The 25,817-nt window shown below is 37.2% G+C and overlaps 2 protein-coding genes across 5 annotated transcripts in view; both read left to right on the plus strand.

The window, feature by feature from the left end:
- The first annotated feature begins 1,705 nt into the window (after positions 1-1,705).
- On the plus strand, positions 1,706-5,619 carry LOC103501175 (polyadenylate-binding protein-interacting protein 12). 2 transcript variants are annotated; one of them, XM_008464685.3, is made up of 12 exons: positions 1,706-1,870; positions 2,037-2,185; positions 2,265-2,887; positions 3,229-3,339; positions 3,427-3,471; positions 3,559-3,631; positions 3,707-3,819; positions 3,953-4,012; positions 4,131-4,178; positions 4,308-4,376; positions 5,022-5,083; positions 5,197-5,619. In XM_008464685.3, exons 3-12 carry the CDS (start codon positions 2,315-2,317, stop codon positions 5,252-5,254), a joined length of 1,212 nt encoding a protein of 403 aa, XP_008462907.2. In that variant the 5' UTR covers positions 1,706-1,870; positions 2,037-2,185; positions 2,265-2,314; the 3' UTR covers positions 5,255-5,619. The 2 variants fall into 2 exon arrangements, with proteins under 2 accessions (XP_008462907.2, XP_050943464.1); XM_051087507.1 differs by lacking the exon at positions 1,706-1,870 and having other exon boundaries at positions 1,945-2,185.
- A 1,802-nt stretch (positions 5,620-7,421) lies between these two features.
- Positions 7,422-25,817, plus strand: part of LOC103501174 (GTP-binding protein At3g49725, chloroplastic) — a 33,538-nt gene continuing 15,142 nt past the window's right edge. Inside the window, exons 1-11 of one of the 3 annotated variants that reach the window (XM_051087508.1) lie at positions 7,424-8,103; positions 8,366-8,430; positions 8,516-8,578; positions 8,751-8,840; positions 21,352-21,464; positions 21,590-21,658; positions 23,496-23,640; positions 23,731-23,786; positions 23,888-23,938; positions 24,043-24,097; positions 24,180-24,236. In XM_051087508.1, coding sequence (XP_050943465.1) covers positions 7,683-8,103; positions 8,366-8,430; positions 8,516-8,578; positions 8,751-8,840; positions 21,352-21,464; positions 21,590-21,658; positions 23,496-23,640; positions 23,731-23,786; positions 23,888-23,938; positions 24,043-24,097; positions 24,180-24,236 — 1,185 coding nt within the window. In that variant the 5' untranslated portion in view covers positions 7,424-7,682. Of the gene's footprint in view, positions 8,104-8,365; positions 8,431-8,515; positions 8,579-8,750; positions 8,841-21,351; positions 21,465-21,589; positions 21,659-23,495; positions 23,641-23,730; positions 23,787-23,887; positions 23,939-24,042; positions 24,098-24,179; positions 24,237-25,817 lie in introns of all 3 variants that reach the window. The other 2 variants (XM_008464683.3, XM_008464684.3) reach the window with 2 other exon arrangements.

The raw sequence follows: 25,817 nt of genomic DNA on the forward strand, positions 1-25,817 counted from the left end.
TTCCTTTCTTCAACATGATTTTTAATTAGAGGGTATTTTTGGAATAAAATAAAACAAAGTATCACAAAACATATATAAATTGATACGGGTCTATTTGGATTGACTTAAAAAATATGTTTTTGAAGAAATTCATTTTTATTTAAATATTTTTTTGTTAAAATTGTTTAAAATACACCTAAAAAACTATTATGATTGGCTTTTAAACACTCGGTTTTTTTGTTTTCAAAATAACTTATATTTTGAATTAAACACATGAAAATGTAATCCAAACATCCCATAATTTTAGGTGCTATAACTGCAATATTTTCAAATTGGATGACATAGATGCTAATGCATAAAATATATTTACTATCCAATGCAATTCCCCTTCCAATTATCTTCATTCACAAAAAAAAAAAAAAAAAAAAAAAACTGCCCCTTAATTAAAATAAAGAACATAGGGATCTATTTGTAATTAATCAATTATATATTTTATCACATTTAAATTAACAACTTTGACAATTTGTGAATAACCTAAGTTATTTATTGTTGAAAGATTGAAGTTAGCCAAGGTTTTCAATCAATCAAATACATCTACGATATTAATATATAACCCTATGAAAACCAGACAATGATAGTTGCAAGACTTAGATCGATTTGCGGAAAAACATAAAAGTAGTTTCACCTTAGCTAATTTTCTAATAGAAGTAATGAGGGTGTGAAGAGAAAAAATAAAGTGCATACAAATGAAAAGATAGATATATAATCTAACGTAACATCCTAGCTCAGAGGAACAAAATCCATCATGCAAATTCCAATCACCTGATTTCTATTTCAAACAATTGCAAGCACACTGTCCATTTAACATTGAAAGGTTGAATTAAGCGTCCTAATTCATTAATCAAAATTTGTATCCTAATTAAACTAAGTGCCAATTAATATGAGAATGCAATTTGTTTTGAATTTAATTAAATACCTGCATTAAGGTCCAAGGAAGTAGTATGATGCTTATCAAACAACCTCCAATTAATTAACTTCTTTTCTAGTCCTAAATTGATCAAACCAACTATGTGTCCTGATAAATGTCGTGTAAGCAACACACCCATGGTACGATTTATTGCCACTTGTAGTCAATCACACAATAGTTACAGATTATGCAAAGACGTTTTAGCGGTTAGGCATGCAATCACACTTGAATTATCAATCCAATAAATAGACACACACTAAAGAATTTAAACACGAAATAAGATACTTGAATTCAAGAAAGATATAGATTGCCAATCCCTGTTATGAAACGTGAATTCATGTAAGATGAGTTATGGTTTTTTGATATAAAAATAAAAACAAACAAAAAAGAAAAAAGAAAAATAAAAATCAGGAGGAGAAGTTTATTGAGAACGAAGAGTTTAACGTAATAGAAGTGGAGAGATTTAAAGTAGAAATGTTAGTGGTAATTAGTTTAATATGTATTTTAAATCAAAGGAAAAGAAAGGTGAAAAATGGTAAACAGAAAAGGTGGGGGTGGGTGATGAATGGTATTTCCATTTAAGATGGGGAAAAAATGAAAAGTGATAAGAAATGTACATGTATATAATAAATGGGAGGGGGATATAAAGAAAAGAAGAGAAGGAAATGCATGATGCATGGTGATTGTTGAATGATGTGCATTGGAAGGGATGGGATGGGATGGGATGGGGGTAATGGGTATTTTAGGAATAATGAAAAAGTTTGGTTTGGAAGACTCAGTTTGGTGTCCCTGAAATATGTTGAGAGCTAGGAAAGATTCATTTCATCGGTCATTTCTATTTTGTTCTGGGAACGCCAAAGCCAAAGCCAAAGCCAAAGCCAAAGCCAAAGCCAATCCGACGATCTCAACGGCGGCCTAACCAACGTAACACACTCCTAATCCCTCTATCTACTACCCTTATTACCAATCCATCGTCGCCCTTCATATTTATTTATTTATTTATTTATTTATTTTGATAATAGAGGAAAGTAAGACTTTGCCCTCTCTCTCTCTCTCTCTCTCTCTCTCTAACTTTTGTTAATTCTCACAGAGGGTTTCTCGTTTTCATTTCGATCCTCCTCTTCAATTTCATTTCTGCTCTTTTACTTCCTCCACTCCACGATCTCCTGCTGGGTTTCCTTGTTTACCAATGGAAATGTATTGATATTGATAACCCCCGCCCGCCCGCCCGCCCCTCAGGTAAACACCCAACCACTTCTTTTTCTTTCTTCTTTCCCTTTCTCTTTCGCTTGATCATGCGATTCTTTTTATTTTTCAGTATAAGATTGCCAAAACAACCATCTTGTTGCATAAAACCTCTCTCGCATCATGGCGGTTGCTGAGAATGTTGGACCCAAAATCGGCTCTCCAAGTCAAACTTTGGATAACACCTTGGTTTCCTCCGATTCTAATGACCCCAACCATGTTGAAAATCAGAAGCCTATGAACGATTCTACGCTTCCGATTAATGCAGATTCCGACTTTCATCCCAACCCCAATGATCAGAATTTGCAGAAGAAGGTACATCTTCAGGACAGAGCTGGTGCCGCAACTTCTTTTTCACTTCCTTCCCCCAATTTCAAGCCCCAAATGGGTGGTCAGATGCAGAACGGCTTTGAAACTAATCCCCAGTCGTTGATGGTGAACTCTGCTTCTGCTTATGGGATAAATCAGAGGCCTAACGGTGTCATTAATGGAGCCGATGGAGGGGACACCTTTAAGAGAGATATGAGGGATCTGGAGGAGTTACTGTCCAAATTGAATCCCATGGCTGAGGAATTTGTCCCTCCTTCACTAGCCAAAAACTTTTCTGGTTACTTCACCGGTGCTGGCCTTGGGTATACTAACGACTTTCTATTGCAACCTAATTCTGTCAACAACGAAGGGAATAATAGTCGAAGGGTATGTGGGGATGTTTGTTTTGTTGAAAGATGTTGAAACCTTATTTACACTTTTATTAAGCTTTTAATGCCGTGCAGTCTTGCACTTTGTTTGATTTCTGGACAACCAAACCCCTCAGACTTACCATTCCCGATGGTTTTGTAGGGTGAAAGTGTTTGAATTTGTATGTTTTCAGGTGTTCTTTTATAAGTACCGTGAACCTGCTATAAGAATACTATTTGATTGCACATTTTAGTAATAGTGAACATTATAGAAATCTGCTCTATTTCTTTTGTTCATGTTGTATAAATCTCATATTGATTTGTGTATATATATTTTTTTCCTTTATTCGTTTTGCTTAGAAGAAGAATGGTTTTAGTCAAGGGAGACGGAGGATGAATAATAAGATGAATGCAGTGAAACGAGATGAGATGACCAGAAGGACAGTGTATGTATCAGACATCGATCAGCAGGTAAGAGGCCTCCACCCTCAAACTCTTCTGCTTATGCGTCTTGCCTTTTTTACCTATTCATTTTTGGGTCATGGAAATGGATTGTAGGTGACTGAAGAGCTACTTGCTACTGTCTTTGCTAGCTGCGGAGAGGTAACTGGATATTCTCTTTTTTCTTCTTTTTCCTCATTTGATATGATTTTTGGCATCTTACTGCTAGCCCAATTTTGTCTTCATTAGGTTGTTGACTGTCGTATCTGTGGTGATCCCAACTCCATTCTTCATTTTGCCTTCATTGAGTTCACTGATGAAGGTAAAATCTCATGTTCAGTGTATTCACAGATGCATTTCCTACTTGCTATCATATTAATTTACTTCATGCTAGCAGAGGGTGCAAGGGCTTCCTTGAATCTTTCGGGGACAGTGCTTGGTTTCTATCCAGTCAGAGTGCTCCCCTCAAAAACTGCAATAGCACCGGTCAATCCTGACTTCTTACCCAGGGTAATTGACTGTGCTCAATGGCACTCATGTGTTTTTATTACATTCTATTTTGTTGTTAGCGATGCTATCAACTCAGTTTATTTTATTCTCTACTACTCTTGAAATTGGCTTTCTTGTGTCTTATTGTTTCTAGTCGGACGACGAACGTGAGATGTGCTCAAGAACCATCTATTGTACAAATATTGACAAGAAGGTAGGTTTGGAAGTGAGAAACCTCTGAATGTTATTGGGAACTTTTTTTTTGGAATAGGAGGAGATGAAAGAACTTCAATGTTGTAGATTGCTATACTGATTGTTTTTATGTCATGCAGGTTACTCAAGCAGAGGTCAAGTTGTTCTTTGAATCACTATGTGGAGAGGTTTGCATTTTCTCGTATTGTAGATGTCGTATCTTGTCAGACTTATATTAGATTCTCTTTACACTTCACTATGCTTTCATTCACATTCTCTGGTTGATTTAATCCATGTTATCTGTTAACCCTGTGTAGGTTCAGCGCCTTAGGCTACTTGGAGATTATCATCATTCCACTCGTATAGCATTTGTTGAGTTTACAATGGTATTTCTATTATCTTATGTTGATGTTTTTTCTTGGGGTTGGGGGTTAAGGGTGGATGTGACCAACTAGTTTATTGTGGTTCTACTCTTACCATTCTCCCTCACCAGTACATCTTTGCGTTGGTGGGGTATAGAATGCAGCCTGCTGTGCTTATCATATGATTCATATCTATCGATGTACCTAATAATGGGTGTGGTTTTCCTTATCAAACATTCTGTTGTCGTTCTTCTATTTACCACTCGCCAATGTATCTTTGTTTTCGTGCTGTAAAGAATGCATTTAGAGTACCTGCTTCACTTATTTTATCTATCAGTAAACATAATGATGGACAACACTTGATTGATGTCTTTAAAGGTTCATTTCTCCGCTGGCCCCAGCAATGCCAAATATCGTTGCAATGCATGTTTCATCTTTTAAAATCATCTAATACATGAGCTTTTTCATTTGAGTGACTTTACTGTTTCATGTTTGGGATAACAAATCATTTGCTATGCCCTGAAAATCTTTTTGGAAAACAGTGGTGTCTTTTTACCCATGTGATTGCACAAATGTTCACCCATGCAGTCACATGAATGTTATTTTATTTGGCTGTAACCTCCTCTCCGTAGCTTGCATGAAAGTGTTTCATTTGTTTTTGATTTGCAGGCTGAGAGTGCAATTGCTGCGCTTAATTGCAGTGGAGTGGTGTTGGGTTCCCTGCCAATAAGGTTATTATAACTATTTTTGTTTCCTTTTCTGGAATATATTTTGATAAACCCGTTGTGTTTTTTTTCTTTTCTGAAAGGTATAACAATTCTGATTCTTATGGGTTCATTTTCAGGGTGAGCCCATCAAAAACCCCAGTTCGTCCTCGCTCTCCTCGTGCCCAGCTGAACTGAATGCTCCCTGCATCCGTCCCATATTGGCCTGGTGCTCGATAGATATATTTATATATATTGCATATATATATATTATGGTTATAGAGATATGTTCAGAAGGGGTTGTGGGCTTTGGTGGTGCATGGATCCTCTGCAGTGGAGTTGGTACCTTTTTGTACCTTGAACTAGGTGTTGTTGGTGAATGAGATATTTGTTTAGTTTTTTATAGAGTGGATGGCATTTTGAGGCTCTTAGTCGTTTATCTCTGATGATGTTATGGTGGATGCACCGGTGGATTCTGTAGGGTTGGTCCCTGGGAACACTTGGATCTTTCTTTCAATGTTTCTAACTGGAAACTCTTAATCAACTCTCCGCTCTTTAGTCTCTTTCTCGGGTCTTTGACCATCTGTGGTTGCTATCTGCTTATTTTGTTCATTCTTCTGCTACTGCATAGATAGTATATATGACAATACTCGAACCAGAATTTTTTGTAACTGTCTTTTGAGTTTCAAATAGATGGAGGTAAAATAACCCATGCAAAAGAACTTGATAGTCAGCCTGCCTGCGTTGAAATCCATTGTTGTTTTCCCTTTCCAACAGCTGAAATGGTTTGGAATATGTGGAGATGGGTGTTGATATTAAAAACTTGATCTTTGTGTTTTTGTTGAATGCTTGGTCAAAAGAATGAATATACACCGTTGGTATTTTCATTGAAGTTAGGAAAATGAAGAGTTTGGTCAAGCTCGGCAGGCGAGGCATTGCCAGGTCTCTTTGGTTCTACGGAACTTTTAATCTGCTGAGGCTCTTTGGTTGGTTTCTTCTTCATCCATTACTAATTATGCCTTAAATACATCTCTTGTTTATGAGATTACAGTTGTAATTATCAATGTTTTTGTTTTATTATGAACTCCACCAAAACAATCCATTTTAATAAGTTTGAAAAACACAAGAATATAAGGAACTAAAACTCTGGTTCTCGAAGATGTCTGGACGACGATAACAGGGTCAAATTTTGAGTTTGTTGGAAGGTTTCTCCAGGGAGAAAAACAGGAAGAATGAGTCATTAAGAATAAAGAATAAAGAATAAAGAATAAAGAAGGAATAAAGAGAAGCGAACAGAGGAGGAGAAGACAAAAGCAAAAAAGACAAAAAGGGATGTGGGGGCAAATTTTGGAAGCTCCCTTGATGAGAGGGAGGGCAATGAGAAAAAAGCTGGGGTTGTATCATTTAGGATTAGGAGAGTCCTTATTTTCTGTTGTCGGAGAGCGATTTTGCAATTTTCTCAAATTCCTTGTATTATTCACTTTTGTAAGGTCTTTGTAAGAAAGAAACGCTACAATTTTCAATTCTCACTCTTTTCGGGATAAGAATGAAACACAATCATCTTCTCTTTATCTTTATTTACAGTTTTGGATCATTACACATTTTCTTTTAATTCTAAATGTTTCACTCATCTACCTCTTATGAGGAACTTCCTTTGGAAGGGAATGGTAGAGGGAGGCAAAATCACCCATATTGTGAGGTGGAAGTCTAGCTATTCAATCATAGTTTGATGGTGTTTTTTTACGTACTTTGGAAAAAAAGTATTGACATTTTTCATTGAGAAACGATGAGACTAATGCTAAAAAAAATACAAGGTGGTAGAAAACCAATAATAAATCAATACATTAAAAGAAAAACAAATACAACTAGAAGTCCAAAATTTGAAACTAGAAATATATGAAAGTATTCCAACCATTGTAGATATCTTATCTTCAATTCTATAGGAAAGATGATACCAAGAAGTAGTTAAATCAAAACGAGCATAAGGAATTTGTAGTGGGTGAGCTAATCGATGGATAAATGAAAGAGCTTTCAAGAAATAAAAAATAAAAAATAAAATAGCAGCTGCCATAAAACTGCCACATGGCAGTTTTTTAATTCTAAAAATAAATAAAAAATATTATTTTTTTGTGTGTGAGATTAGGTGGTGGCTACACTCAAATTGTTATGTTAAATGTTTAAATGATGTGGCATATATGGAAGAAAGAAGATGAAGACGTGTCACATGAGCTGGAAAATTAGTAAAAAGGAGTTCCCATCTTTCTCCCTGTGAAGACAAATGACATAGCTCATTGCTCGTGGTCTTTCCTCCTTTCATGATAAACAAATGTCGAAGCTCTTGACTCTAAGGCTTAAATGGATTAATAATTATAAAATTAATTTTTGGAGAGTTGAGTTGAGAAAAGGAATTAGAAGAATTTGTGAAACAAAACTTAACGTAACAAAGCGACCTCTTCGATTAAATTAGTGCATCCAAATCTTGCTTTTAGTTCGAACTTGACTCTGGTTTGTCTTCTGATTTAGGTAGGGTAAAATCTTAGAATGTATGCATGATCAAATAAGTAGTTTTGGAACATCGCTCTACTACGTGTGGATTCTGCTGAAACTGAAGGACTGATTCTTCCAGATGTTGAGAATCATCTCTCTATCGCAACCTCGTGTCAGCCCTCTCGCCCATTACGTAAACACTGTATGTTCCGCCTCAACAAGCTCTCTGCTGCCATCTAATCCTCCTTCCTCCAGGTTGTTGCATCCTTGGATTTTGATTCTCTCTTCTCCATTCTCCCACTCATCCAAACACAAGAAGGAAGATTGCGACGACCTTGTTTCTCTTTTCAACAGAGACCTAACTGCTCCGCCGAAACTCTTCGTTGTTCAACCTCGTCTTCGCCCTTATACATTTCTGCAAGCAAAGCTAAACGAGGCTTTGTGCCTTGCAAATTCTCTAGAAGAACAACGGGATGGCTATTTTCATATTGATTTCTTCGACAAGGATGTACCCCCTCACGTCATAGTTCAAAATCCTTCTGTAAGAGGGGCTCGCGCTGGTTAGTCCAAAAGATCTGTATTCACACCGCTTTTGCTCATAAATTGTACTGTTTATTTAATTGCCAGTGAAAGATCATACTTCAGATATTGTAATTGGCTCCTTGGACCAACAACATTTGGGTGTCAAAGTTACTAGTAGGAACTGGACCTTCTTATTTTTAGATGTCGAGTTAATTGGCCAGCCTATGATCCAGATGGTTAACCATTGCATCATGTCATTTTTTTTTTCTTTTTCTTCTCATCGTGTTTTATATTTGCCAGATACATATTTTGGACCAGGGACTGTGGACACCATCAAATGCCATTTGAATGCGGCAGAGTCGAAGGTAGTGGTAATTTGGTTTGTTTGTGTGAAAATAGCAGTACGACGTGGTCATTAAACTAAATATTATCAGTTTAAAATCTTATCAGAATGAAGTCGATGCTATTTTTGTAAATGCCACTCTCTCTGGTAGTCAGCAAAGGAATTTGGAGGTATGCTTGTGTATATTCATTTTCTTGCAGCCGGTTAGTTCGACCGTGAACAAATACACGCTCATGGTCTTGAAGAAAAAAGTTTGTGTATATGTTGTGTTCTCACTAAGATTATACGTGTGTGCTTGCGATAATCTTTGTTCTTGATTGCATGCTCCTCTATTCTTGGCAGCGGGCGTGGAACAAACCTGTATTGGATCGCGTGGGTCTCATAATAGAGATATTCAATGCTCATGCCTACACGAAGGAGGCCAAGTTACAGGTTTTTTTTTCATGGTCCCAATTAAACGCCTCGTTGCCTTGTTACTGCTAGACTATACTTATAGTCGTGGAGTAAAGGGATAGGATTCATTTTCTATTTTGTTGTTACTGTTTCTGTTTGGTTCATTAATTATTGTTTTGTTGCAACCATATGAAACTACACTAGAAAGCTTTTCATTGATGAAATAAAAAAGAGGCTTGACACTCAAAAAGTACAAGAACCCTATGAGGGGACACAAGAAAGATAATCAAGTAATAAAATAAACGTATTACAAAAGTAATTTAAGATGGTAGTATAAAGATATTCTAATTAAGACAAATATCCTGAATAGTATATCTTTCAGAGCTTTTGGAGAGAGCACGATAATGAAGCCTTTAACGAGAAGAACCAAATTGATCATCCCATAATAAAGACTCATGAAAAACTCTCTGATTTCACTCAAAGCATAACACTGATAATAAAGCTTTCGCTTAGCCCATAAAACTTGACTTTGATGCTACAACTAGTCCCACCAATAAATGAGGCACATTGATCCCAACAATCGAAGAATAGGTGCTGCAAAGTTCCACAATCCCTCAAACAAAAAGGACACATAGAAGGAGATAAGTAATATCAACGATGCTTTCTTTGCAGAACCTCTAAACAATTCAACAACTCGTTCCTCATAGTCCATATAAGGATATTAATTTTTCGAGCTTTGGACGCCAATAAAGTAGTGGACTCTTAATAGAAGAAGAAGCTTCTATCAAATGCTTTCTTAAAGATCTCAGTGTAAATTTTCTAGATGAATCACGACACCAACATTGAAAATTCAACCAGATAGAAACTTTTTTACTTGTTAACAAACCAAGCAACTATTGAAAATTAGTAATCTCTTCATCTCAAAGATATCTTCTGGAATTCCCCAAACCCAAGGTTTGGTGCCTTATGGCCCCGAAATTCCCCTGCTTCTTGGTTATCTCGTCCATATTTGTTTTGAATGCTTCTAAGAGTGAAATTTGCCCCCCACAAACCAACATTGGTCTTTTCAACATGCCTTGTCCTCCTTACTCACATGCATCCTAGGTAAATTCCTAGGCGGTCGCCCAACATAGGATCACTCTAGTCTAAGTACGTTTAACTTTAGAGTTTCTAAGATTGAGCCATCGAAAAGGAAGGTGCGCCTCGTTGATATAGACAGTAACTTTCGTTTCTTTTAAACCTTTCTTAACTATGCTTTCATGTCCTCAAGATCTCTCTCATTTGGACGTGATATCAATTTATTCATCTCTCCCTTCTAAACTTGAGGCATTGCATCTTCTAAAGAAAATATTCCAAGAGCATAAAGTACCATCCCAACATTCGGAAATTGTCAATATCGTTCCTAAAAAATGTCAAAGTACACTTTTCTGTAGAAGTAATGAAAGAGACTAAGAGTGCATTTGGATTGGCTTTCTAAGTGTTTATACACACTTTTTTTTGCACTTATAAACACTTTTTTAAACACTTAGAAAGTCAATTCAAACCTGTACTAATGTTGTTACTCAAATTAAAAATCTTGAAACAAATAAAACCTGAATAAAAAACTAAACATAATCCAGCTAAAAATTTAAGCAGGTGAGAAAAAACTGTCCAATTTAGACACATGTCTTGGATGGAAAAGTCTGCAGATAATTTGGAGCATGAGCACTAAGAAGAAACTTTAACACGGGTAATTTCATACCGTTCAGACCATGGAAGAAAATTATCTTGAAAAACTTATCTTAAGAGAGGGTGGCACAGCTGCAAGATCATTGTTGGACAGATTTTTCATTAATAATAAATGGGATGATGAATTTGATAACTCAAGAGTATCTCGTAAAGCAAGAATTTTCTCCGATCACTTCCCATTATTGTTGGAGGCTGGTGCAATATTATGGGGGCCATCCTCATTCAGATTTTGCAATAGTTGGTTGTTGATAAAAGAGTGCAACACAGGCATTGAGGAAGCTTTGAAAAGTTCCCCAGGAACCGGTTGGGCTGGATTCATTCTTCATGAGCAGCTTCATAAAGTTAAAAATGCTGTTAAAAATTGGCATACTGCACATAAGATTGATCTAAAACAGAAAGAGTAAAGGCTGCTGAGAGAGTTAGAGATCAGTGGTGAACTTGCAGAAAGAGTTGGTCTGAATGATGCGAAATTGGCTCACAGATCAGTCATCTAAACAAATTTATCATGTATTTACAGAATTGAAGAAAGAAACTACATTCAGAAAAGTAAGCTAAACTGGCTTGCAGTAGGAGGCGAAAATACAGGCTTTTTTCACAGATTTCTTATTGCAAAAAAGAGAAAATCTAATCATAGAATTGGTGGATGAGCAAGGGGTGATAACGAAGCCTTTTCGTGATATTGAAAGGGTTATACTAGGTTTCTATGAAGGCCTTCATAATAGACTTCCAGGAGTCGAATACCTACCATTTATGGCAGATCAGTCGTATGTTTCTATTTCTCAAAACATATCACTTGTCAACAGCGGGGGAAATTCTCAAGGCAATTAAGGCACTAGGAGGCAGTAAAGCTTCTGGAGTGGATTGCTTTACCACGGAACTTTTAGAGAAACATTGGCCAAATCTTAAAGAGAGCTTAAAAAAAATATTTGATGACTACCACAGAAATTGAAAGCTCAATGCTTGCATTCAATAAACTTCATTTATTTAATTCAGAAGAAAGAAGATGCGATTCATGTAAGAGATTTTAGACCCATTAGTCTCACAACTATCACCTACAAAGTGGTTGCCAATGTGTTAGCAGATCGGCTCAAAGGGGTTATGGTCTCCACAATCAACCCTTTTCAAAGCGCTTTCATTGAAGGTAGACAGATTTTAGACCCCATTCTTATAGCCAACGAAGCTATTGAAGATCACCGTGCCAAAAAGAAAAAAGGGTGGATTTTGAACTAGATCTTGAAAAGGCCTTTGATAGGGTCGAATGGGGCATCCTTGAAAAGGTAATGCACCGCAAAAAATTTAGCCCAAAATGGACTTCTTGGATCATGAGGTGTATTAAAGATGTCAAGTTCTCCATATTCATCAACAGTAAGCCAAGAGGAAGGATAGTGGCTTCAAGGAGAATTCAACAAGGTGATTCTCTTTCCCCTTTCCTTTTTCTGCTAGTCAGTGAAGTACTATTAGGAATAATAAACAAGCAGCATTTGAATGGTCATTTTGAGGGTTTTTTGGTGGGTAAAAGATAGAATACACATCCTCATTCTTCAGTATGCTGATGATACCATATTGTCTTGTAAAGACGATGAAGGTATGTTGTTTAAGCTTAAGGAGGCCATTAAATTCTTTGAATGGTGCTCGGGTCAGAAAGTAAATTGGGACAAGCCAACGCTTAGTGGAATTATTTTGGGGGATGACAAGCTTTTTGTATCTAGGTCTTTCGTTGGGAGGTTATCCTAGGCAAAAATTATTTTGGCAGCCAGTATTAGATAGAGTTCATAAAAGTTTGGATAGATGGAAAAGATTCAATATCTCAAGAGGTGGAAGGCAAACTCTTTGCAACTTAGTCTTGGCCAGCCTTCCAACATACTACCGGTCCATCTTTGCCATTCTAGAAAGGTAGTTTCTGATTTTGAAAAGCTAATTCGAAACTTCTTTTAGGAAGGGAATTCTGGCAGCAAGATTAACCATTTGGCATCTTGGAAAAAAGTCAAACCTTCCCAGATGGATGGGGGGCTGGGTTTGGGTGGTTTAAAAATTAAAAACAAGGCTCTCCTTGCTAAATGGGGCTGGACGTTTATGAAGGAAGATTCTGCATTGTGGCGACAAGTAATTAAAAGCATTCATGGCTGCAAAATATTTGAGTGGCAAACTCTAAATAAATCAGGAAACAGCTTAAGAAGTTCGTGGATCAATATATCCGGAGAAGGGAAAAAGGTGGAAATGTTGGCTCCTTTCAAGATTGGTAATGGAGCAAGAGTAGCTTTCTGGACTGAATCTTGGGTAGGTGGTTTCCCTCTTAAAATTCAGTTCCCAAGTTTATTCAGAATAGCTTAGCTGCCTAACGATTCAGTTACTGGCCATTGGGATTATGTCACAAAATCTTGGTCCTTAGTTTTTTGAAGATTGCTGAAAGATGAAGAAATCCAAGATTTCGAATGCCTATTAACCCTCATATCTTTGAAAGGATTAATATAATTGGATGATAGGAGAGTTTGGTCATTAGAGACATCGGGTCATTTCTCAGTTAAGTCCCTATCGAATCACCTCTATCCTTCTTCCCCTTTGGAAAAAGATAGCTTTAAAACATTTTGGAAAACCAGCAGTCCAAGGAGAATAAATGTTCTGGTTTGGATTGTGGCAGTTGGGTTTGGATTATGGCAGTTGGTCTTCTTAACTGCTCTGAGACTATGCAAAGGAAACTTACCAATAATTGTTTGTTGCCATCAGTGTGTCCCCTTTTGCTTAAAGGACTGTAAGACCTCCCATTATTAATGTGTATAAGAGGAAGGGCAAGAAAGGAAAGTTACAAGACAGCATGGAGGAAAGAGAGAATGGAAATGAAATAGTGGGTTAGTGGAGCAGCAAGTGGGCCCTACAGGATAATCTTGTTTGTCCTATTTGGCCAAATGTCTTATAAATAGCAAGGGGAGGGTAGTATTCTAGGTATGAGAGATTTATGAAGAATGTTTTGGTAAAGAAGAGGGATTGGCGGCTGAGGAACCCTACCTTAGCCTAGGAGAATAGGTTGGTTTGTTCTTTAATGTTTTCTTTGTTTTATTTCCTGGTTATTTCTATCATATATCTTGTATCTACTGTTTTTGGCAATATAAATATATAAACACAGAGTGCTGCCTCTGTTTTTGCCATTGAGTTAGTAAAAGAATATAAGAAAGGAGTGAGAATCCTCACAATTGGTATCAGAGCCTTGTCAAACTGGGAGTGATAACAAGACTGATGGCACAGCGACAAATGGAAGAAAGATTAGAAGGAACGGAAAAGGAGGTGTTGAGCCTCAAGGAAATGATGCTGGAGATGAAGAAAAGTATGGACAGATTGGCCGATGAGTTGAGAGACCAGTCTTATAAGAAAAAGGAAGAATCTGGCACATCCGACAGGTCCATTATGAAAATGAAAGGAAAAATGGAAGAGACAGATGTAACCGGAGAAATACATACTCACCAGATCGATCGAAGCAAGTATAAAAAGCTGGAAATGCCCATGTTTCAGGGAGAAAATCCAGAATCCTGGGTTTACCGGGCAGAGCATTTTTTTGAGATCAACAACTTACCAGAAGCAGAAAAGGTCAAGGTGGCTGTGGTGAGCTTTGGACAAGATGAAGTGGACTGGTACAGGTGGAGCCACAATAGGAGAAAGGTGGAATCGTGGGAAGATTTGAAGACCAGAATGTTTGAATTCTTTAGAGATACCGGACAGAAAAGCTTGGGGGCTAGGCTAATACGCATTCAACAAGAAGGCTCCTACAGTGATTATGTTAAGAAGTTCGTGAACTACTCGGCACCTCTCCCACACATGGCCGAAAGCGTGCTCCGTGATGCTTTCTTAACTGGCTTAGAACCTGCGCTTCAAGCTGAAGTGATGAGTCGACACCCTCAAACATTAGAAGAATGTATGATGGCAGCCCAGTTGGTGAATGACCGTAACTTAGCACTCAAATTGGCACAAGCAGAGATGGGTATTATGGAACCAAAAAGAAGCGAAACTGCTGGTAATAAGGTGCCATGGAACAACGATAAAGGGATTATGAGGAAAAATGAGTTCCAAATGAAGCAAATAACTATACCCCTCAAGGGAAGTTATCAAAAAGGAGAGCCCCCCGTTAAAAGACTGTCTGACGCCGAATTTAGAGCACGTTTAGACAAGGGTCTCTGTTTTAGGTGTAGTGAGAAATATTCTCATGGGCATCGCTGCAAAATCAAAGAAAAAAGGGAGCTCATGCTCTTTATCTTGAATGAAGAAGAAAGCACCGAGGAAGGGGAAAGTTCAAAGGCACCAAACACAGGACCAGTAGAGATAAATCAGTTGGAAGGGCCAGAAGAAACTATGATAGAATACCGAGCCATCACCAGTTTGACAACCAAGGGAACTATGAAGCTGAGAGGAATAGTCAAAGGGAAAGAGATTATTGTATTAATTGACAGTGGGGCAACCCACAATTTCATTCATCATGAGCTGGCCACGGAAAGGAAAATCCCCATCAATAGAAACACTCAATTTGGGATTACTATTGGCAATGGCACAAGTTGTAAGGGAGAGGGCATTTGCCGCAAAGTGGAAATCCAGCTTGAAGGGCTAAGAGTAGTAACTGACCTGTTGGTAGTGGGACTGGGGACAATAAACGTGGTGCTGGGAATGCAATGGTTGGATACAACAGGTACCATGAAGATTCATTGGCCATCGTTGACAATGGTCTTTTGGAAGGAAGGAAATAAGGTGGTTTTAAAAGGAGACCCGGCTTTGATAAGAGCAGAATGTTCACTCAAGACTTTAGAGAAAACATGGGAAGCGGAAGATCAAGGCTTTTTGCTTGACTGGCAAGGGTATGAGATCGAAAATGAGGGTGCAGATAGCAAGAACACGAGCCAACCAGGCGATGAAGAGGGATTACCAATGATTCAGTTCTTACTCCACCAATACTCGGATGTGTTTAACAGTCCTACCACCCTGCCACCCAAGAGAACCGTCGATCATCGCATACTCACCATACCAGGGCAGAAGCCAATCAATGTCCGGCCTTATAAATACGGCCATCAACAGAAAGAAGAGATAGAAAAGTTAGTCATCGAAATGCTGCAGACCGGAATCATTAGACCAAGTCACAGCCCCTTCTCAAGTCCAGTGCTGTTAGTCAAGAAAAAAGATGGGGGCTGGAGGTTTTGCGTAGATTACAGGAAGCTGAATAAGATTACAATAGCTGATAAGTTCCCCATTCCGGTTATTGAAGAACTCTTGGATGAGTTACATGGGGCCACGGTGTTTTCCAAACTAGATTTAAAATCAGGTTACCATCAAATCCGAATGAAAGAAGAAGACATCGAGAAGACTGCGTTTAGGACGCATGAAGGCCATTACGAATTCTTGGTGATGCCATTTGGTCTAACCAACGCACCTGCCACTTTTCAATCCCTCATGAATCAGGTATTTAAGCCTTTTCTCCGGCGCTGTGTTTTGGTTTTCTTTGATGATATACTAGTCTATAGTTCGGACATAACGGAGCATGAGAAACACTTAGGGATGGTGTTTGCAACACTAAGAGACAACCAGTTATATGCTAATCGCAAGAAATGTGTTTTCGCTCACTCACAAATACATTACTTGGGCCATATTATCTCAAATGGAGTAGAGGCAGATCAGGATAAAGTTAAATGTATGCTACAGTGGCCGAAACCCAAAGATGTGACAGGTTTAAGGGGATTTTTTGGGGCTGACGGGCTACTATAGACGTTTTGTCAAAAGTTATGGTGAGATTGCAGCACCCTTGACTAAACTACTGCAGAAGAACGCTTTCAAATGGGATGAGAACGCCACACTTGCATTTGAAAGTCTGAAAGCTGCCATGTCTACCATACCCGTACTCGCATTGCCCGATTGGTCTTTGCCCTTTATGATAGAAACTGATGCCTCAGGTAGTGGATTGGGAGCAGTACTATCCCAGAACAGCCACCCCATAGCATTCTTCAGTCAGAAATTGTCTACAAGGGCTCAAGCCAAGTCCATCTACGAGAGAGAATTGATGGCTGTAGTACTATCCGTGCAAAAGTGGCGGCATTATCTTTTAGGAAGGAGATTCACCATTATGTCAGACCAAAAAGCTCTAAAGTTTTTATTGGAGCAGAGAGAGGTACAACCACAATTCCAAAAGTGGTTAACCAAGTTATTGGGATATGACTTTGAAATTTTGTACCAACCGGGACTCCAAAATAAGGCAGCAGATGCACTTTCAAGAATGGATCATTCAATAGAATTAAAGGCATTGTCAACAACAGGCATTGTAGACATGGAAGTAGTTACAAAGGAAGTCGAGAAAGATGAAGAACTCCAACTCCTAACCCAACAGTTGCAGACTAACCCAGCATTGGAGGGAAAATACTCCTTAACAAATGGCACGTTAATGTATAAAGGAAGAGTGGTGCTGTCCAAATCATCTTCACTTATACCCAGCCTCTTGCACACTTTTCATGATTCTATATTTGGTGGCCATTCAGGATTTTTGAGGACTTACAAGCGGATGAGTGGTGAGCTGTTTTGGAAAGGTATGAAGGAAGACATTAAGAAGTATGTTGAACAGTGTGAAATCTGCCAAAGAAATAAGAGTGAAGCAACCAAACCGGCAGGGGTTCTACAACCATTACCCATACCCGACCGCATATTGGAAGATTGGACTATGGACTTCATCGAAGGGTTGCCTAAAGCAGGAGGTATGAACGTGATTATGGTGGTCGTGGACCGGCTGAGTAAATATGCTTACTTTGTCACCATGAAGCATCCGTTCTCAGCAAAGCAAGTAGCCATTGAATTCATTGATAAGATAGTTCGAAGACACGACATCCCTAAGTCAATTATATCAGACAGAGACAAAATCTTTGTAAGCAATTTTTGGAAGGAATTATTTTATGCCATGGATACCATCCTTAAACGAAGTACCGCCGTTCATCCTCAAACTGATGGCCAAACAGAACGAGTCAATCAGTGTTTAGAAACCTACTTAAGGTGTTTTTGTAATGAGCAACCAAACAAATGGCATCAGTTCATACCGTGGGCAGAGTTATGGTACAATACCACATTCCATTCTTCAACACGCACGACTCCCTTCCAAACCGTGTATGGTAGGCCCCCACCACCCCTGATATCCTATGGAGATAAGAAGACACCTAATGATGAAGTTGAAACAATGCTGAAAGAGAGAGATTTGGCTATTAGTGCGCTCAAGGAAAACCTCACGATTGCTCAAAACAGAATGAAGAAATTTGCGGACTCAAAAAGGAGAGAACTTAAGTTTAAAGTGGGAGATGAAGTCTATCTTAAGTTGAGACCCTACCGTCAGCGCTCCTTAGCAAGGAAAAGGGCAGAAAAGCTAGCTCCTAAGTATTATGGCCCATATCGCATCACTGAGACCATAGGAGAAGTGGCATACCGACTTGATCTGCCTCCCGAAGCATCAATTCATAATGTTTTCCACATTTCACAGCTCAAACTTAAACTAGGCAACCAGCACAACGTCCAAACCCAACAACCAAAGCTCACAGCAGAATTTGAATTGCAACTTTGGCCGGAGACAGTCTTAGGCATATGTTGGAGTCCTGAATTGGGAGCCAATGAATGGCTGGTGAAATGGAAAGGATTACCCGACGTGAAGCCACCTGGGAATCCGTTTACTCAATGAATCAACAGTTTCCTTCATTCCACCTTGAGGACAAGGTGATTTTGGAACCCCGGGGTATTGTAAGACCTCCCATTATTAATGTGTATAAGAGGAAGGGCAAGAAAGGAAAGTTACAAGACAGCATGGAGGAAAGAGAGAATGGAAATGAAATAGTGGGTTAGTGGAGCAGCAAGTGGGCCCTACAGGATAATCTTGTTTGTCCTATTTGGCCAAATGTCTTATAAATAGCAAGGGGAGGGTAGTATTCTAGGTATGAGAGATTTATGAAGAATGTTTTGGTAAAGAAGAGGGATTGGCGGCTGAGGAACCCTACCTTAGCCTAAGAGAATAGGTTGGTTTGTTCTTTAATGTTTTCTTTGTTTTATTTCCTGGTTATTTCTATCATATATCTTGTATCTACTGTTTTTGGCAATATAAATATATAAACACAGAGTGCTGCCTCTGTTTTTGCCATTGAGTTAGTAAAAGAATATAAGAAAGGAGTGAGAATCCTCACAAGGACATAGAGCACTTAATGCACTTATTTATTCTTGGCCCCTTCTCATCTAAATGTTGATTTAGCATCTTTTCTATGTCAAAACAACTTTGGTCTTTGATGGTTCTCTGAGCGCCGATGTGTTTCAATTATTGAGGGGGCCCTATTTGTTCAAAAAATAACGTTTATTAATATGGGTTAATTTGATAAAAGTTGCTAGCAGAGATTTGTTTTGAGCGCAACCAACGTATTTTTCATGATAAAAAGGGGATTGGGTTGACATCTAGACACATCTAAAAGAAATGTAGTAGCTTGGTGCTCTTCGAATGCTGAATTCAATGAGTATTCAATTCAGGACATCTGCCTCAACTGGATTGACTTCATTCGAAGAGAATCAGGGCTGTTATTTTCCAGATTGCTAGATCGGGCTTTGTTGTTTTTTTTCTTTTGTAGTTTTGCTGGCTTCATTTTGTATTTCTACTTATGTTGTATTACTTTTCAGCTTTGTATCTGCATACTGTTAGGTAGTTTATACTGTTATTTTCGGTCTTTGCATGACCTTAGTATTGTTCTTTTATTGTGGATATGATGAGGGTGCTAAGGTGGTGTCAACCTAGTTGAGGTGTTCGGGTGCAACTCCTAAACCCCCCTCTCTCTCCCATTTCTAGGCTTCTCTATTATTCTCACTATATAACTCTTTTATACTTTGAGTTTATTATTAATAAAGAAGCTTGTCTCCGCTAAAAAAAAAACTAATTTATAACTCAACAAACTTAATGGCTAATTAGTAAAATACTCCTTATTTACCGAAATACCGTTACTACTAATCATACTAATTATCCCAATATATTTCTACCTAATTACTAGAGTACCACTTACTATTCATACCATACTAATATACTTATCTAGGTATCTTACAGAAAATCTTAAAGATAAATAAAGGAGCCTCTTTATTAAAATAAATAAAGGAGACTAATGCTCAAAAAACAGGAGAGAATCAAGAGCAAAAAGGACTAAAAGAATATATACAACATAAACCGGGACTAGAGAGAACATAATGAAATTACAATGAGCTGGACAAGACCCTCTAGAACCCAAGAAAAACAAGAACTAAATACAAATCAAAATTACAATGAGCAGCATCAAGTTTCTTTTTAATTATTCCACATTGGATTTGCTAATTTTGGATTTTGTATCTTGGGTTGTAATTTCTGTTGGATGTGATGAGGGCATTAAGGGGGTGTCAACCTAAATTTTGTATTTTGTATCTTGGGTTGTAATTCTTGTTGGATGTGATGAGGGCATTAAGGGGGTGTCAACCTAGTTGAGATGTTTAAGTGCTGCCACTGATCCTTTGGTTTCTTTATTTTCTCTCTTTGTATAGACCTTTTGTACTTTAATCTTTAATATTATTAACAAAGCGGTTGGCTTCCTTTAAAAAAAAAAAAGAAATCAATTACCGCAGCCTTAAAAAACTCAAAGAAAATGTGATTCTTGAAGGGTAACATCTTTTTCTGTTTACGGTCGATGGAGAGGTTCATTTTTTGGTGACAATATTGAACTTTTTGTCTTGAATTTATCCCTTTGATCATACTATTTTTGTTCAAAATGTAGGAGGTTGGTTTGGTCATTGATTGTTTGCTTCCTAACTTTTTTCTTTCTAAAACTTGAGAACAAGTTTTCTTTTTTGGAGAGTAGAATTGTAATTAGTTAATATTCTAAGTTAAATTTCCTTTTTACTCCACTTGTAATAAAACTCTTATTTAGAGTATTCCCCTTTTGTATGAAACATACAACACATTGTTCATTCTAATGAAAGATTCACAATCTTGGTTCTTGGAGGATTTCTTCTGGAGACTACTTAGGCTACATCATGACCACTTACTTAGGAATTAATTTCCTACGAGCTTCCTTGTCACCTAAACGTTGTAGGCTCAAATGGATTGTCCCTTGAGATTAGTCGAGGTGCATGTAAGTTGGCACGGACATTCAAGTATATAAAAAAACTATTTTTGTAAGTTAGGCGTGTTTGGTGGGTATAGTTGCTCTGTGCTCATTAGTTTGGCATGAACTCTATCTTCTGTTGCACAACTTTGGTAGGAATTTGTTAGGTACTGGATATTTAGTTTACGTTAGTTAAAGGGTATAGGGTAATTAGATAGATAGGGAGTTAATTGTAGTTATTGCATAAGGGTGGTTAGTAGGGTGGTTACTACTTGCTATAAATAAAGGGAGAGTAAGTGAGTGAGGAGGAGGTTATTCTGTGGAGTGATCTAGGACTTGGGTGAGAATATTTAAGAGTAAGGTTCCAAGTGTCTTTTACTTGGGTGTACTTTTTTATAGCTATATTTCATCATATTCAAATCTTATTCTGGTTAGTAAATATCCTAAAAGAAACATCATACCTGTCCCCTATCATTCTACTTTGATCTCTAGTTTCAACCTTTGGAGTTATGGTGCTTGAAATTTTAAATTTATATTTCCGGAGATTAAGAAATTCTTAGAATTTCTCTTTAAATTCCCCAAAATTGCTAACATTTTAACATTTTCACCTTTTCTTTTACTTCACAAAGCAGAAAAAGGGCCCCCAATATCTGCTCTTTAATAGCTGACATTTATAAATCATCTCCCCTATTTAAATGCTGCGTGTTCATTTTCATTATTTATAGGCTGAACTGGCTGCTTTAATGTATAAAAAATCGAGACTCGTTCGTGTACGTGGCCTTGATGGACGTTATACGTTTGGTGGTAAGGGAGAAGCCGAAGTTGTTAGTGCCAGAGGGTAGAGTATACTGCCTTAACAGCTTTGCAATAAGAAAAACTGTAACAATCAAAGTTGTCATTTCTTTGTGGTTTTTCATTAATTGATGCAGCGAGTATTTTATTTGTGAAGTTATCTAATTGCAGGAGAGGAAGTGGGGGACGTGGCTTTATAAGTGGTGCAGGAGAGACTGAACTTCAACTCCAGCGGCGAAGGTTGAATCTTTGATGCTAAATACTCAAAATTTATTTGGAATTCCTTTCTTGCAAACAATTTAATAAAAAACGGAATAATAATTAGAGGATTAAGAATCCTCAAGCACAAGAATAAAAACCTATTGCAAGTGTTTTAGTTTATTTAATTTTTTAAGAAAATTAAAACAGACTCCCAATACGTGCTTTATCCTCTAGGATGTCGTTCCCTTCAGGAAGAAGAATTGCGAGTTGCCACGTGTCCTTATATTGCTTGCTCGACTCTTTGGAATTATAATCTCTCCATTTTCAGTTGGTATGTGGCCCTCCACATGCACACAGACATCCCTATATTAGATAATGATGGAAAATCTTTTCTAGAGAGAAGGTTTTGGCTTCAATTCATCACGGCCTTTTTCTGGGAGCATGTCGCTTGAATTGAACGGAACAATAGAATCTTCCATAAGGAGAATTCTTTTGATGGTTTCTTAGATATTTTTTAAATCTCTATCTTGGTGTAAACTTACCTCACCTACCTAAAATTATAGTTTAAATAAGGGAAAGCTTCAATTTTTTCCCAACTTGTCATGTTCTGTCAATTTCCACCATAACCTTTCAATTCCATCAAATTGGACCCTAGACATAGTTAGGTTGCAGTTTTTATTCAATTTTTTCTAATTCATCCACTTATTTATAGGATAAAAATTTATGTTAAGTTACCCATTTCAATGATATCAAGTTTTTCGTATATTTAAGTTTGAATAATCCACAAATTGGTTACTTTTTATTTTCCCAGATTAATCTACTTGTTTTGAGTTTAACCTCTTTTTGCACCTTTTGATTTAGGTCTTCTTTACGTATATTGTTGAATCCATTGTAAGGCTAGTGATTTATAGTCTTTTTGTCTTTTTTGTAATGGCTGAATATATAAGTCTCGATCGTGATTTTTGATGTTATGTTTAAAGGATATGATGAGGGCGCTAAAGGGGTGTCAACCTAGTTGAGCTGTTTGGGTGTGCCTGCTGATCCTGTTTATGCTTTATGTTTTATGCTCTTTATGTTCTTAGAGCATTATTCTCTTTATTTAATATCTATATGAATTAGGAGACTCGTTTCCTTTTCCAAAAAAAAGAAAAAAAAATCACAAATTGATCATTAAATAACTTTGCCAAAACTCACCAACTTTAGTTTAGCTTCAATTTTTTCCATCTGTATGTTTTATAATTGAGAAAACTTGTTTTTAACAAATTTTTAAATGGAAACTTATTCCATACCTAAAATTGCAATATACTTTCGAGTTTAAAGTTAAGGTTGCAACACTTTTCTAAGTCGGGTGCAATTTGACGAATTTCCAGACGAAATTGAAAGGTTAGGGTAAAAATTGTTACAACTTGACAAGTTTGATGGTAGAATTGAATTTTTCCCTTCAAATGCCTTTGGCCAATTCAAGACGTATTTTTTTTCACTATCTCGTTTTGACATCCCGAATTTTGAACTTGCATATCATGCATGAAATTCTTCTTTTGTTAATGGACAAGTCTTATTGTACCCCTTGATTTTGATTTCTCCTTTTCTGATGTAAAGAAGAATTTACATCAGAATAGGAGTTAATTTGGTAATTAGGTAATATTCTAGATTAATGTCCTTTTTTCCTCGCTTGGAATATTTAAAAGATACCTGTACTTTTAATAAAACTCTATAAAAAGGAGTCTTCCCCTCTTGTGTGAAACACGTTATCATTCTAATTAAAGATTTAGAAATTTGATTCTCGGAGGTTTTCTTCCTGAGACTTCCCACGTCCTTTTTCGTATTTGATTTTCACTTATCTATTGTAGTTTAAGTTCCCTAACTATTCTTCCAGAATATTGGAACGAAGAAATCATCTTTATTCCCAAATTGAAGAGGTTCGCCGTACACGTTCTTTGCAGCGTGCTTCTCGAAAGAGGCATGGAGGTTCGAATGGCCAACATTTAGCTACAGTTGCTGTTGTTGGGTACACTAATGCTGTAGGTGCTCGGTTTCAATTATCCATGATTGTTTCCTGTGTTCCATGAGGGGGGGAAGTCTAAACAGCTTATGTACTATCCATTTAACAGGGGAAGTCAACACTAGTCAGTGCACTCTCAGACAATGATCTCTACAGTGATTCTAGGTATCTCAATGTGCTTTCCAGTTGTTACGGAGCAATGATTTGCATACCTTTTGGTCAATATTTTCCATCTGATTTCTTCACTGGAATCTGAAATTATGCAGATTGTTTGCAACTGTCGATCCCAGATTAAGAAGTGTTTTTCTTCCTTCTGGGTAATAGGATGCACAATTAATTGGAAGTGATACTCTTTGTTGATTTCTATCGTTTATTTTCAGAGGTTCTTTCTATTACCTTTTGATGTCTATATAATTTTCAGGAGAAAAGTAGTCCTAAGTGATACTGTGGGATTTATTTCAGACTTGCCTGTGCAGGTATTGAAAGCATGAGCTCACTTTTCTCTTTTACAATTTTTTCTTTAAAATCTTTCTAGCTAAGACAAAGAACTTTTTGTAGTTGGTTGAAGCATTTCATGCAACTTTAGAAGAAGTTGTCGAAGCAGACTTGTTAGTGGTATGATCAGCTTGCTCCGACTCTTTTATATGTGAAGACTTCACAAATCTTTGTAGTTTGTATCTTCATTACCATTGAATTGTGATCTCATGTGAATGATCGACTCGAGGCCAAATTTAAATTTCACTTTTGGTAGGTTTCAGAATGAGTTTTAAATAGACTTTGTGCAACCATCGTGGGTTGGCCTAATGATAAAAAAGGAGACATGGTCTCAATAACCAACTAAGAGATAATGGGTTCAATCCATGGTAGCCACCTACCTAGCAATTAATTTTCAGTGAGTTTCCTTGACATCTAAATGTTGTAGGGTGGGGGTTGTCCCATGAAGTTAGTTGAGGTGCACATAAGCTTGTCTGGACGCTCACAGAGAAAAAAAAAACTTTGGGCTTAGTTGAGCTAACTATAAGTCTTGGACTGCATTTGCATGGCATTTTTAAATGAGTTTGACATTTATCTTATATTATATTTTTCTCTCTTTTCTTTCATACACGATCTTCAATCAAACATAATTTTCTTCTTGTCTTCTTTTCTATCTTTCTTCTTGATTCGATAAAACCTTGTCGTTACCATTCTTTCGTTACCATTCTTTCACTAGTGATGTAGGACTGGTAAATAGGGATAAATTTATATTAATCTTGGTAAAATCTTAGAATAATCCCTTTGGTTTCTGTTTGGACTTCACTCTTTCATTGTGTATAGTTCCTATTTTCTTTCCTCCTTGTTTTCAATTGTTTAGAGAGAATCGTCCTCGTGTATTCAATAAATTTTTATTTGATTTTGTCGAATTCTCTCCTTTAATCCTTTAGGCTATACTAATTTGGTTTCAGAGTCGTCACTTGAGCCAATTTTAGTTGTTGCCATTGGAGACTAAAAACCTCTTGCTAACATAGATCAGATTACATGGGGAAGTTTTTGTGTATTATGGTCATTGCCCAACAAAAAACATCTAGTTACAATGAGAAACCCTTTAGAGTATTCTCTTATCAAGAGCCAATAAGAAACTTTCAAGAAATTTGTAAGAAAGGAGTACTACAGCAAAAGAAAGGTGGTTATGGGATGGTATGACAATTGATATAAGCAGAAAGATAGTTATGGGATGGCATGACAATAACAAGCAGAAACATCACAAATATAGTCAAAGTCATTGGGATTGCGGTTTCAGCGAATCTTTAAAGAATAATTGTTAAACTTATGTTTAGTATTTCAAAGAAACTTTTCCTTCAAATGCAAGCCACACTTGAATTGGGAGGAATTAGATGGAATGGCCGACATCCAAGTTTCTTGGAGAGAATGATTCAAAATTTGGATCAGATTTCATTAAAATGGCAAGAATTCAACACAAACAGAAGAAACATTGGAAGATTCATGTTTCAAATTGTGGTGTGAAAAGGGGAAATTGATCGACCTAAAAGAATCCACATGACGAAGAAATAGCACAATGAAGGTGAAGACTCAAACTACAAACTTCGTGTGAAAGAGACCAATCGATCAGCATCCACAGGAATTTCCTTATACCCATTAAATTTAACCATATACAGCAAAATTAGCTTTGAAAGATAATTTTGGCGTAAAAAATCCCCC

The sequence above is a fragment of the Cucumis melo genome, chromosome 7, assembly GCF_025177605.1.
Source record: "Cucumis melo cultivar AY chromosome 7, USDA_Cmelo_AY_1.0, whole genome shotgun sequence".
NCBI lineage: Eukaryota > Viridiplantae > Streptophyta > Magnoliopsida > Cucurbitales > Cucurbitaceae > Cucumis > Cucumis melo.